Source organism: Ascaphus truei, chromosome 1 (genome assembly GCF_040206685.1).
Source record: "Ascaphus truei isolate aAscTru1 chromosome 1, aAscTru1.hap1, whole genome shotgun sequence".
Classification (NCBI taxonomy): domain Eukaryota; kingdom Metazoa; phylum Chordata; class Amphibia; order Anura; family Ascaphidae; genus Ascaphus; species Ascaphus truei.
In genome coordinates this window covers 513,024,144-513,039,035 of record NC_134483.1, presented here as the reverse complement: position 1 = coordinate 513,039,035, position 14,892 = coordinate 513,024,144, and the positions used below count along the sequence as shown (strand labels likewise).

Here is a 14,892-nt window from a genome sequence, read left to right as displayed (position 1 = left end):
ACGCCAAACTACCCGCCATTTAAATTGAACTTAATGTGGGTAGGCAACTAATGGAGAAGAAAGCTGGAATAAAGCCAAATTTATACGTATATTGGAGATAGATATCGCTCTGCAATAAAGCATTAGTGACATTGGTTGATGTTTATCACTTCTGTATTAAATATGCCTGGCCTTATACCACACCCACCCTCTCACAACCCTTTGCGCCCCCGCAATCATGGTTTTACTTTAATAAAGTGTAATGCCCTTGGATTTTCATAGTCTCTCAACTGCCCTTTTTCTTGTCTCTTATCTCCACCTGTATGTCTAGTTATTTTACCACAGTGGCACTGCAACATGTAGACACAGTGTCAGACCGGTTCATCGGCGCCTGGCAAGAACTGGATAAAAGACAGCAGATTTGTAGATTAGTTGGAGAAGGATAATATCAGGTAGAGAAATTTCCAGAAGAAAGCTGTGTGGAATATAACATCAGACTCTTCCTCTTTTTTTCTTATAGGTATTTACACCATACATTTATTTATATTCCCCATTGATTGCTATCCCTTTGGGAGAAGCGCAGGGATTCACTTTCTGTTTTGCACTTTTGTATGGCCAGTTTCTTCACTAGCTGCATGCTCTTTACATGGAGAAGCGCAGTGATTATTTATTTGTTTTACATTATTTGTTGGGCCGATTTTAATCCTTAGCAGCACGCTCCTAGAGGGCAACACTACTATGGTGTAGGTGGAACAAAATGGTGTACAAACAGCGCTTATACAATCAACAGATGATAAAACCTTAGATAGATTGTCCAAATGGTAGTCCTGGAGCTGCCTGTGGAGATTGTTCTGGTATCTTGCACCCAGACTTGAATTTGTAGAGAAAAGCAACCTGGATGGTTGGGACACCGTAGCAGTGGACGAGAATTGGTGACGTCATTGCGCGAGCGGATCGGGTGCATTCCATGAAGTGATTCACAACGGAGCACAGGATAGGATCCCCGGCAGCAGGAGACGAAAACACCGCCAGGCGAACGGTGCATCCCGGCCATAAAGACCATATAAACCAGTGCTTTTGACCTATTCACATCTGGTGAGTAGGTTTTCAATTTTTACCAGGCGGAGCGAAGAACAGAGTTCTTGGATCAATCTCCAAGTCTCCAACTGTGATAGTGCGCAAGCAGCTTGTCCACATCACCAGTCAGTGCAAGGCACTTGTTCAACCTAATTTTATGTGTATAACATTGCATTTTATGACTATTTTATGTTTATTTTAATTCAATAAATTGCTCCTTATATATATGTTTTGTTATCCCTTGGGTAATACACCATTTCAGGCTTCCTGCATGTTTTGTCTTTTGCTTTTTCCTGAGGTCACAGTCTAAACGAAGAAAGTTCAAGTCCCCACCTCAGCGCCAGAGGAGGTTGCTTTTCTCTACTACTATGGTGTAATTGAATATATTTAGCCAATCACCTGCAACTGCTTATTGAGCAGTTTGTGGCAGGCCAGCCCCTCCTCTTCTAGGTATATAATCTCCTAGCTAGGTCCCCTTATTTCACTTCACTTACATGTGAGTATCTGTACTGGTATATACCAGTTTTTAATTGCATTAGGTTATATAAGCATATGCTTTGATATTTTAACCCCTTCTGGGCTTATTTCACATAACACTAGTATGCATTTAGCGTAGGGACCTGCTAAAGAGACTTACCTTGACGTGGTTAGCAGACTTGGCATTATTTGATCAAAGGATGTATACCAAAAGTCTCCTTTTTTCTTATAGGTATTTTAATCTATTCTCTCTCACTTTTGGGGGTTGAACAGGAAAACTATGCAAGACGTTGGCCTTGTGAGGGGATAAGCCTGTTTTCTGGTCATATCTTTTTTTTTGCTTAGATTGCCAGAATATATGCCAATTTGTATAATAAGTAACTTTTTAGGTGCCGAAACCGCAAGTAAATGCCCAGTATTGTAAGACATTGTGAAATTATGCATTCACACCTCCTTGCCTAGGTTATATGCATAGCCCCGGTATCCCTCAGGGGATTGTCACGTGCTGCGGCTTAGTCACTAGGGCGGCTGCATTTGCAATTAAGGCCTTTTCAGTGCAAGGGAGCCTGCGCTGGCAGTTTTGAATAGGGACAGTTAAGAGAGGCTGCAGTTACATGTTGCTAGGCAACCAGTGAAGCTGTGAGAGATGACAGTTAAGACATTTTTTTTGAAGAGTGTCAGTGGGAGCTGGGTGAGTTAGGGTGTGTGTGCAGGGAGCAGTAGCCCCTGGCACTAGACCTAGTTAACCCCAGAGGCCCCAGATAACTATTACCATTGCCCCAGTTTATGGTTGCTTCAGGGACAGGCCCTACGTGAGGAGTTTTGCCCCTTTAGCTGTTTGGGTTGAGTTAAGTTAAGGAGCCACTCAGTGGCGCGCAGCCTGATTACTGGGTCTGGGCTCAGACCCCCCAGAGTTATATAGAGACTATCTTCTCGGAGGCCACGCCAAGCAGTGACTGCGGCCTGCCGGCTGCAGACGAATCCCCATCAAGGTACAGACGGCGCACAGCCGTGGTGATATTATCCACGCTGGAATTCACCCCACGCGTAGGAGGACGTCTCGTCGGATCAGGCGGATCCACTCCAGTTCTATAGCGGCACACGCGGGCTGGAGCCCCAGGCAAGTATCTATAAATAGTGCACCAACACGTCAAGGGATAGCGCTATCTCCAATACACGTGGGTGGGGTTTGGACATAAGGTACGTTGGGGAATACCTATGTTGATGGGTGCACCCGGTGCACGTCCATGTGTATGGCTATATGCATTATTCTGTGTGGTACAGGTACCGAAGTTATTATTAGTAGCAATAGTAAACAGTTGTTAGCATACACTGTGTGCGTGTTTTATTATTGTGGTTCCTGTAAGAGGACCATCCCACTCAGGTGGGAACCCTTACAGGTGGAGGCGCTGTGTTTGACGAATCAGGTAACCCCAGACTCCCAGTGGCGGAGGTTCAGGCCTTCTGTGAGCCTATCAGGTAACGCACCACACCCGGTAACACAAGTGTAGATTTCCCCCACATGGTCCCTATCTGCGATTGGGGGGGGGGAGGAACAGGTGTTACATTTTGGAGGCGCTGCTGAGATCTCAGACCTGGGGTGCCCTGTCCTATTTTTCATCCAAATTTGTCCAATTTAATTTTTCACTATGTGGGTGCCTTCAAGGCATGAAGTCCACGCATGGGCCACAAAGCTTAGCCCGACCCCGAACCGCCTGGTCGTTGTGGGCGGAGTTCCTGCTCACGCATTCGCGTCAGACATCCAGGAGCATGTTCGCAAACTCCCTGGACTGGCGCAAGCATGGGTCATAGGGCGAAAGTATGATTCCCTCCGTCAATGGAGTACCATGATACTAAAGGTAGGCCATGCCATAAGCGAGGAAGACGGTCCCCAATTCCTAACTCTGCCCGAGGGTCCGACCAATGGGTGCTCAATTATCTACCCTTACCTAGCAGTTTCTTTGGCTCCCTCATCTGGGGAGGCTAATCATGAGTCCCACCTAAAACACCAAGTCAGGAGAGCGCACGTGCTAATGGCGGCCAGGCTGCACAACAATGCGTTACAGTAACCAGCCCGAGTCTGGCGCGACAACCAGAGCTCCACCCCCGTGATGTAAGTGAGTCTCAGTCCACCATTTCTGTTCCCCTGCAGGGAGAAACAGGATGCAGCGAACTGCACCCTCAGTTATACAAAGGTTGGCGAGTAAAAGGAGTGAAAGCACCCTATCTTTTGTGCCCGTGCTTCCAAAAGGAGTTGAATTAGTATGGCGGTATGGACTTTGAACCTTATCACCTACCAGTAGAACTTCTGGTGGCAAAAGTGGACAGGCAGGGGTGCGTACGATGTTTCTGCAGCAAATGTGATTTTCCAGATGGAGAACTGACTTGGGGACCCAAGAGTGCTTGCTGCGGAGCACAGTTCCTGCAACCCATGCTGCTGCGGCCCACGGAAACCGCAGAGAAAGATGCGACAGACCCGTCTACTGGGCCGGTCAATACTGCCAATCTACCTACCTCAAGAGCGGAGGTTTTGGAGGGCCCGTGCGCCCTAACAGCGGTTCCAGACTCAACTCCAGAATCGGTTCCAGTTTCGGTTCCAATGACGGAACCACAGATGTTCAAACCAACGAAGGGTATGGCGTCCCTACCCCCAGTCTCTTCTACTGACAACAGTATCCAATCAGCCGTGGTGATGCGCCTGCCGGCGGACCACTCAAGTGACGCTGAGGACAACGGGCTGATTGACTCACCTACTGCACTCTGCTGTGGGCCGGTGGGCCCTGCCACGGCCTGTCCGGCCTTCAACGATGGTACCACGATGGTACCATCGGTCCCAGGCTTGGGATCAGTACCTGCCAACGACGACAGGGGTGAGTTGACTGCCCCAGGGGTGTCGGGTGTGAGCTCCCCGGTGATCGTGGAGCATGGTGGCTCCAAAGGTAGGGTCACCCGGGCGATGGGCTCACCCCGTCATCGCGTCCTGGTGGAGGTGTCTCCCCTAGAAGATCTCTGCAGACCAGAGAACCGATTTGACCCCATAAAGGTATCCAGTACAGCGGCTATGCGTGGCACTTATTCCTACAAGAGGAACCTTCAATCCTTCTCGTCTCAAGACATGGACCTGCATGTAGATATTGTGATGTCCCCAGAAGACGTCACCACTAAAGAGATTGCTGGAGTGAACAAAGACTGTGCTGTGACCGCTCTGGTAATTATTGCCTCCTTCATGTGCACGCTGGAGCGCTTCATTCACCATGTGGTGGACCGAGGCAAAGGGCAAGACCTCCTGGCCCACCTCGTCCATGTCGCGGATGGCCGGGTAAATGTCTGGCACCAAGACCCCTTACTATTCCTTCTACCAGGGGGAGGAGATGGTTTGGGATTAGAGACTGTAGCACCCGATCATGATCTCCAAAAGACTCCCAAGAGACAATCACTCAATCAGTCAGGGGTACCCCACTATGAGACTCAGCTGGCCTCGGGTATCAACGTGATTTGTTGTGTATCCTATGCAATGCATTTTTCATTATATATTTCATTTTTCAATATATGTCTGCTACCCAAGCGAGGCCGTTGGGATTTTACCAGGGGGAGTGTATAGCCCCGGTATCCCTCAGGGGATTGTCACATGCTGCGGCTTAGTCAATAGGGCGGCTGCATTTGCAATGGAGTGCAAGGGAGCCTGCGCTGGCAGTTTTGAATAGGGACAGTTAAGAGAGGCTGCAGTTACATGTTCCTAGGCAACCAGTGAAGCTGTGAGAGATGACAGTTAAGACAGTTTTTTTGAAGAGTGTCAGTTGGAGCTGGGTGAGTTAGGGTGTGTGTGCAGGGAGCAGTAGCCCCTGCCACTAGGCCTAGTTAACCCCAGAGGCCCCAGATAACTATTACCATTGCCCCAGTTTGTGGTTGATTCAGGGACAGGCCCTACGTGAGGAGTTCTGCCCCTTTAGCTGTTTGGGTTGAGTTAAGTTAAGGAGCCACTCAGTGGCGCGCAGCCTGATTACTGGGTCTGGGCTCAGACCCCCCAGAGTTATATAGAGACTATCTACTCGGAGGCCACGCCAAGCAGTGACTGCGGCCTGCCGGCTGCAGACGAATCCCCATCAAGGTACAGACGGCGCACAGCCGTGGTGATATTATCCACGTCCATGTGTATGGCTATATGCATTATTCTGTGTGGTACAGGTACCGAAGTTATTATTAGTAGCAATAGTAAACAGTTGTTAGCATACACTGTGTGCATGTTTTATTATTGTGGTTCATGTAAGAGGACCATCCCACTCAGGTGGGAACCCTTACAGGTGGAGGCGCAGTGTTCAACGAATCAGGTAACCCCAGGCTCCCAGTTGCGGAGGTTCAGGCCTTCTGTGAGCCTATCAGGTAACGCACCACACCCGGTAACACAAGTGTAGATTTCCCCCACATGGTCCCTATCTGCGATTGGGGGGGGGGAAACAGGTGTTAGATAAGATAGACTGTTAAGGATAAAGATTTCAGTGCTAAAAACATTTTATGTAAAACTTTCTTTTTTTAGTTCATAAATTTGACTTCTTCGCTCAGAAAACACGAGCCCAGAGTCCTCTGATGCTGCAAAATTGCATTAATTCTGTCTTTGGCGGTCTTGAATTGGGCAGTGCTCATTGTAAACTGCTTCTTCAATTCATCTACATTGGTTCTCCTCAAATTCTGATTTTTGCCACACAACATCTATTCCAAATTGCTCTCAATTCAACAGATTTGTGGAAGTTCAGTCAAAGCAGTAAAGAACCTCATGGAATACATTTTTGAAAGGGGCAAGTTGATTTGTATAGAACTTTATCACTTTACTGAAGCACAGCACTGGACAACTGGCCAGCCCAATTGTTGATGGAGAGACGGATTAGGTCAATTTTACTGATCAGTGACACCTTGCTGCGATCTCAAAATAATTAACAAATAAGGGAGATGAAAGAATAGCAGAAAAGTCCCACAATAAATTATTGCAGAGGATGCACATGTTACCCTTCAATGGAGTCACTGCATGGGTACTGTAATTTTTTTACTAGGTACTTCCATCAGCAGTTACTGCAACAGCAAATCATATCAGGCCCACATACAATGTAGCACAACCAGTCTCTTAGAAATAATAAAACACTTGTTTTATTATACGGTATCAACGTTTAATTGTTCATTCCCATCTTTATCAGGACATGAAGAAATTCAGTACAAGGGAATAGTGAAAACAAGACACCAAACTACCCGCCATTTAAATTGAACTTAATGTGGGTAGGCAACTAATGGAGAAGAAAGCTGGAATAAAGCCAAATTTATACGTATATTGGAGATAGATATCGCTCTGCAATAAAGCATTAGTGACATTGGTTGATGTTTATCACTTCTGTATTAAATATGCCTGGCCTTATACCACACCCACCCTCTCACAACCCTTCGCGCCCCCGCAATCATGGTTTTACTTTATTAAAGTGTAATGCTCTTGGATTTTCATAGTCTCTCAACTGCCCTTTTTCTTGTCTCTTATCTCCACCTGAACGTCTAGTTATTTTACCACAGTGGCACTGCAACATGTAGACACAGTGTCAGACCGGTTCATCGGCGCCTGGCAAGAACTGGATAAAAGACAGCAGATTTATAGATTAGTTGGAGAAGGATAATATCACAAGGATAATATCAGGTAGAGAAATTTCCAGAAGAAAGCTGTGTGGAATATAACATCAAACTCTTCCTCTGTATAGAAGTGCATTGTGGGTAGAAATGTACTGTATATATGATAAAAAGTCTGTTATATTCCCTTAATTTTGCTTAACCTCAGAAATTGCTTAGTCTGCTGTTTCACTTATCTCACTAACTGTTTTACTTTCTCTCTCAGCCTAGTCTTCTGTAATCTATTCTCTCTCACTTTTGGGGGTTGAACAGGAAAACTATGCAAGACGTTGGCCTTGTGAGGGGATAAGCCTGTTTTCTGGTCATATCTTTTTTTTTTTTTTTGCTTAGATTGCCAGAATATATGCCAATTTGTATAATAAGTAACTTTTTAGGTGCCGATACCGCAAGTAAATGCCCAGTGATGTAAGACATTGTGAAATTATACATTCACACCTCCTTGCCTAGGTTATAAGATAGACTGTTAAGGATAAAGATTTCAGTGCTAAAAACATTTTATGTAAAACTTTCTTTTTTTAGTTCATAAATGTGTCTTCTTCGCTCAGAAAACACCAGCCCAGAGTCCTCTGATGCTGCAAAATTGCATTAATTCTGTCTTTGGCGGTCTTGAATTGGGCAGTGCTCATTTTAAACTGCTTCTTCAAGTCATCTACATTGGCTCTCCTCAAATTGTTGGGAATCGCCCTCTTTCCCCTTGTGCTGTCCAAGTTCACCTGTTTGCACCATTTGGAATACTGCTCAAAACTGACATGGTGTTTAAAAATTGTCAGGGCAAATTGGTGCGGCTGTCCTCCTCAGTTTGTTGCATATATTGAGAGAGTTTCCGTTGGTATTACATAAAGCGGGATGTCCCCCACTGCATTCCCACAGATCATCTGTGGTGTTTGCCTCTGTGGAGGCCCTATGGTATGATATCTGTTTAGCTTAGCAATAGAATGATCCAAACATGTTTTGGCAGAGAGTCTGCAACATAAGCCTATATGACAGATGAAGACTCTCAACATGCTCTCATAGACAATTTACAGTACAGTATGTGTCAAAGCAATATTTGGTAAGCAATGCATTTTTAAAATGAGTGATTAGACTAACAAAAATGATGCACGTTCGTTGTAAGTTGTACTACCTAAAAGCTTTGCAAGACATAGAATGTAAGTGTAAATATCTTAGAAATGGAAATGGATTCATACACTGTATTATCATAAAAAAAGCTATATAAATGGGTTAAGGAAGATATCAATTTCAGGTCAAAGGGAAAATAAACTCTTATGTTGTTATGCTAACTGTATTCCCCACCTAAAATAAATGGGCGTGTCCTTTAAGATTCAGCCTACAAAAATATATGTCCATTAGGTCTATTAAGGGTTTGTAAACAATGGGGCAAATGACTAACAGGTCACCATACAGTACTTGAAGATATAATTTAAAAATAAAAAATATGAAATTGAACTTTTCCACAGGGCAATGTGTTGGAACTTTTCCACAGTGCGTTGTGTTGGAACTTTTCCACAGGGCATTGTGTTGGAACTTTTCCACAGTGCGTTGTGTTGGAACTTTTCCACAGTGCGTTGTGTTGGAACTTTTCCACAGTGCGTTGTGTTGGAACTTTTCCACAGTGAGTTGTGTTGGCTTTCCTGCAGGCAGCCTTCCATATTGCCATTTTCTCCATCCAAAAGGTTATCATGGAGGCCTTTCCAAACAGCTTGTCTTCATGGGCAAGAATGTACCCAATGAGCACTTTAACGTCCTCTGTTAAATTTGTGCTTCAATTCCCTCTCAGCATGCTGGCTGCTTTATGCCTCTGCCATGATGTTACAGAGCTTGCTTCTCTATGCAGGCTTGGAGCAGACTGGGAGGCTCTTAAAAGTTTTTATAGGACATGTACTCCTTTCAGGAAGCACACAAATAACCCTGATGTAATTGTTCTGTACAAACCCAATGTTTGCCATTAGACGTATAATTGCGCATAAATAATGGAGCTAATCAAAGACATCGTTATATCGTTTATAATATTTTAAGAATAGTTTTTTGGAATTCCATTGTGCCGAATATTTGAAATAGGGATGCTGCAGCTCTAACATCTTCATAACAATGATATTTTGCAACTACGTCTCAGTCTTATCTCTAAATCAGGCCTTTTTTTTCATTCTTAATTTCTTTTCAGATTTACAACTGATATGTTCCTCTTAAGAAATTATATGGTAAATAAACTTCCCCTTCTTCCTGAGTGAAATATTGAATTACTGATCCAATGTGAATGTTACTTTATGATTTTTATGAATGCCACATTCTATTTTACGGAAATCAATCAAAGACTACCATAGATAACTTCCTCCTAGATACTCTGACATTTGTATGTCTGTTTTATCTGATACACATCTTGTACAATCATCAAAAATGTCCTGCTTGACATATCAGACTGCCTTTGGTCACAAGCTACAAATGCTAGATCCTTGTAACTTCTTTGATCTGTGCTGAACTGTAAAATAACTTTGTAATTGATTATTCAGTAGAAGTGCTTGAGCAACAAATACACAACATGAAAAACTATAAAACTATAGCACTTGTATGGGGGGAAATAGGCCTCAAGGGTCATCAGACCATTTTTTGTGAGCAAAATCACCCATTGTTAAATAATGGGGCAACACACAAACAGGCCTTGGATTTAACGGTTCCAGTCACAAATGCCATCCTTGCAGCCTTCTGCATGCAGCTGACATTGTAAAATACTAGTATCATTGCAGCTACATGGTTATGTCTTTCATTACCCCTTTGGCAGTGAGCAAAACAACTAAAGCCCACATGTGTCTGAAATAACACGGCAGAACCCCTTTGGATTCCTGTGGACCTGTTCATTTCCCAACGCTAATGTTACATTACAATGTTCTTTCTCGTAGACTTCTGTAAAAATGTATTTTTATTGCAAAACAATACTTGATTCCATGATGTACAGTATTCTGTATATCTGTTTACTGCTAGATGTATTCATGAAATCTGAATATGATGTGACAATGTAAGTGAGCATGCCCTTACTGAAATCCAGATTGTTATTGTTTTTGTGTTATGCACAAAAATCTAGCAACAATGCAAATAACATTGAACATCACAGAACGGTCAAGATTCTGCGTCTCTCTTATGGACATACAAGCATTTCACTGACATCTCAATTCTTTTATTCCAGATCAAATAATTTATATTTATGTTGCCCGGAAAATGGACTGTTTGCGGTATTAAAGTCAATACTTGAAGTTGTCCTTCCCTGCTGCAAGCCAACAACAAAATTATTGTTTTCTGTTTTCCATTCAAAAGGAATCATTAACAGCTAATCAAAAGCGCTTTTGAAATGACTTTAGATTTCCAGCGATGATTTGTTTACAGGCCCTTTGTTTTCCTGGAATCACTGTGCATGTAAACAGTGTGCAGGGACATATGTTCTTTATAGCTCAAAAAACTTTTCAGTTGGTGATCTGCCAATTTATCTGTCTAGCACATTGATTTAGAAGTGTTTTTACATTAAAAACTACATTTCATCGCATCAACTCTGATAAATGTAGAAACTGTTTTTTTTTAAAAATATACTTCCAAATATAATATAGGGCTTAACTAACCAGAATATACCCAGAGAAAATGCCTGCCGTTAAATGTACTATTTATTTATAAGTTTTTCATACAGCATCATTACAAAAATCAACAGGCTTCAATAGTTCTAGTAACCCTCACAAGCACTGTCCCATTTCGCTCTCCCGCGGAAACTGACAATCGGTTTATTAAATTGGTTTATTAGTTCTATAACAATTAAATTATATTAAAACAATTAATTAAATTATAACAATCTGGAACAAATATTCCAAAGAGGAATGCCAAAGACTACAAAATCGTAATGGAGCTTTCCTAGTGATAACTGCTGGTTTACAGCTCAATTGCCTTGCCCGCAAATGTACAGTATTAGATAGAAATAAAAAATATGTACTATAAAAGTATGCACTAACAACATGTCATGTGCAACACAAAATGAAGCCATAATGATTTCAAAAGCTATATATAGTTTCATGTTTACAGTGAAACTAAAAACGTCGCAAAAAATATCAATAAACTATATCTACTGTATGTAAATATTAACTCTTGACTTCTCTCCTTTCTCAGCAAGGACGGACAGATAAAGAAGACAGAGGATTTATTTTGGCCTCTCTTAAATACCAGAAAATCACAAACAATTTTAAACTAGTTTTGAGACTTCATTTTTTTTGTAAAAAATGCACAAATAAAATTGTGACGCAAACTGGCACAAATTTCAGGTGTGTTCAGTTTTCTTCACAGGTATCTATCCACGTATTCATAAGTCTCCTGGTACTTTACAAGAATAGAATCTCTCTATCTCTCTCTCTCTCTCTCTCACGCTCTCCCCCAAAACCTATATTTCAGGGTCTGGATAGGAGTAACGTCACCTTTAAGTAAGACCTGCTGTAAATAACCTAATGTTAATTCCCTGCAGTAGCATAACAACACTGAATAAGTGATGTTAGGGGAAACACCTCCTAGAACAACATTTGCACTAACAGCAGGAGACATTTAAGATTACGCTATTCCAAGTAAAGGAGCAAAACATTAGGTTATTCCCTTTAGTGGAGAAGCGTTACGTTGGATAACCTGTTAATTGCGGTCAGGGCTACACTAAATAGCCTAACGGAGCTTAGTGTATTTGGGACATTATCACAGTGTAATGAATACCCCAACAGTCTCCATTTTTGTGTTCATAGAGGCTCTGACTATTGTCACCAATAACTAAACATTTTGGTACGACTGCAAAGTTCTATTAACTAAAACAATTACGAAAAGAGCAGAATATTTTAAGCAAAGGTGTTCGTTTTTTTGTTTGTTTTTGTTTAAGTCTCTTTTTTTTTTTACCGGATGATATACTTACCACTGAGAAGCCAATGTTGTAAAGACATCAGTTGATTCAGTTTCTTGAAATAATTTTAGGAGTTCTGGATCACTGGAAAAGTGGGCAAGAATGCGCAGTTCTATTTGTGAAAAGTCTGCAAAGTAAAAATACATTTTTAGTTCGCACCTCTTTAACTAAATGGTAAAAAAATTTCTTTGAGACTTTTTATCATTAATTCGTGAATTGTATATCTAATTAAGACAACCCTAAATTAACTTTATCATGAGAAATCCTTATAAAGGTACCAAAATGCTTTAAAAATGTTTTAACAGTTCCCTTGGAATGCAGCAAACACTCAAAGAATGCAATTACTTGACAATTTAGTTCTGAAGCTTTTTATACACGATATCACCTAACATTACTAATGTTACATTAGGGGATTAAGGGATTTGCACAACTCAATCAAAACAAGTTACCGTACTTCTCAGATTTAATGTAAACATAGCCAGTTTATAGCTGCAAAGCAAATACAACTTATACTGGGTCATACCTTTTTTTTTTACAATCATCTTTCAAAAAGTGAATAACACAATCAAGGAGCCATGAGAGAGAACTTTGCAAAATAATATTTTTTTGCCTATTAAGTAAAAATGACACACATTGCATGAGTTTCACCCTACATCACTACGTCAATGTATCAAGGTGCATTTTATCTCACAATTTGAAGAGTGTTTTTTTTTTTTTAAAGGACATATGGAAGCAGACATTTCTGGCAATATTGTATCGGGATTATCAATATTGTTGTTTATAACTGGTGCAGTTATCCCTGTGTCCATTAAATCTTTCAGATTTAGCAGGCATTACTGTAACTTCTGCTCCTAAGAGGTCTGTGTTGAATGTAATAAGCAAGATTAACACACATTATAAACTTGCCACTAGAGGAAATTGATGTACATATATATCTTCTCTTCTTTTTATGGAGCAAGCTGCATCATCTTGCTACATGCCATCCATTGTGTCTGAGGACTAACCAGTCAGGTGTACAGAACTAAAAAATGTCTTTAGGAAAGAGGGGAAAAATCTGACGACCACCCTCTAGTAACGCAATTGCCGAACTTGTAGGTGTCATTCTGACATTACAAGCGCAAGTAAATATGCTTCAAACCCGACTGGACATTTTATAAGCTCTAGCTGTCCCGGCTTACTACAGACTTGCTTAGGCGAGCAGAAGATACCACTAACGGAAAGGTTTTCTGAGGAGAGACGGTTGCTTAGGGGCTTCCTGAATCAGTGCCGACTGATTTTTCGTCTATGCCTACAAACTTATCCTATTGATAGCGTGAGTAAGCCTTGTGATTGGAGATCTTGTGTCCTATCCTAGTTAAACAGTCCAGACACACCTGTTGGGAAGTCTGGAGGACTTTTTTCAGGCTATGACTAACCTATTTGATGACCCAAATCAAACCAAGACTGAGGAATCAACTCTCCTTTTTCCCTTGCAACAAGGCAAGAGTGGCAGAGTAAGCTGCTGAATTTAGGAGGTGGGAGTCTGATACTGTAAGTGCGAGTTTGACAAGCAGCGAGACACCCATAATAAACACAGAAACTACTCGAAAACTTCTAAAGACTAAACCAAATTGGTGCAGAAAGGAAGGGGCAGATAAGATAATAGTACAGGCTGAAAAAAACCTTAAATGCATGCTTGCTAATGCAAGAAGCCTGACAGATAAAATGGGGGAGCTTGAATTAATAGCTGCAAGGGAGCAGTATGATATCATAGGCATTACTGAAACATGGTGGGATGAAACTCATGACTGGGCAGTTAATTTAGAGGGTTATTCCCTTTTTCAGAAGGATCGAGCAAATAGAAGAGGAGGTGGAGTATGCTTATATGTGTAGCCCGGGTCCCCCTGGTCCCCTCCCCCCCCATCCCCCGTGAGCTCCTTACCTCCCGGCGCGGGTTCGCTAGACAGCGAAGGTTGGGGAGAGTGAAGGGAAGGGTCAGGTGCATCCGGCGGATGATGGGAGTGTGCAGGTGGTGCGCGGCTGCTGGAGAGGTGAGTACATCACCGGAGGTTCCCGGCGGCTCTCGGCAAAGGGCGCCGTCATCTTGTTTTAAATAGCGCATGTGCGAGACTTGGCGCATGCACAGAGGAGCTATTAGGCAAGCGAGAGGTGGCCATTAGACACAAGGTGCTCCGCGGGGACTACAATACCCAGCAGTCCCAGGGGGTGCTACATCACATGCCGGTCAACAGCCAATAGGGCTGCAGCTTCCCCTGGAAGGGAAGATTGATACATTTGGCGTGCTGGAGACCACGCCAGTCGAAGCTTGGACAGGACAAGGGTAGGGTGTGCATGTGCAGGGTGTCAGTGACCCCTGCACTAGGCTAGAGACCCCCTTAGTCCCCGGCTAGGCCCCGACTCCCCTCAGCTTGTGGTTGCTGCAGGGACAGGCCCATGATATAGGGACACTGCCCCTGTAGCATCAATGTGAGGGACAAAGCCAGGACGCGGCTGCATCCTGGCCTTAGGTGATCCGGGACCAGATCACCCAGCTGCAATACAGAGACATTCTATATGGGGGTACACTCCACGTGGGACCCACCCACCGTAGAGGCAGAGGCTACGTGACATCGCTGGATCAGTGGATCCTCATCACATTCCGCCATACCCGGGTACAGGAGCGCCTGGGCAGGTACAACAAGTGCACCAACGTACACATCAGTTCTTGTGAGCAGCGCTGACCTACACATTTGGGTAGGATTGCTGCTTGTGGACAACAGGGTGATTGGGTGCCCAAGGGCTCTCAGTACTTT

The 14,892-nt window shown here is 43.0% G+C and overlaps 1 protein-coding gene across 10 annotated transcripts in view; it reads right to left on the bottom strand.

The window, feature by feature from the left end:
* The window catches only part of POLN (DNA polymerase nu), a 207,820-nt gene that overhangs the window by 50,205 nt on the left and 142,723 nt on the right, over window positions 1-14,892 (bottom strand). For all 10 annotated transcript variants that reach the window (XM_075570880.1, XM_075570908.1, XM_075570860.1 and 7 more), the window contains one exon: window positions 12,113-12,227. In XM_075570880.1, the coding sequence (XP_075426995.1) occupies window positions 12,113-12,227 (115 nt within the window). The remainder of the gene's footprint in view (window positions 1-12,112; window positions 12,228-14,892) is intronic.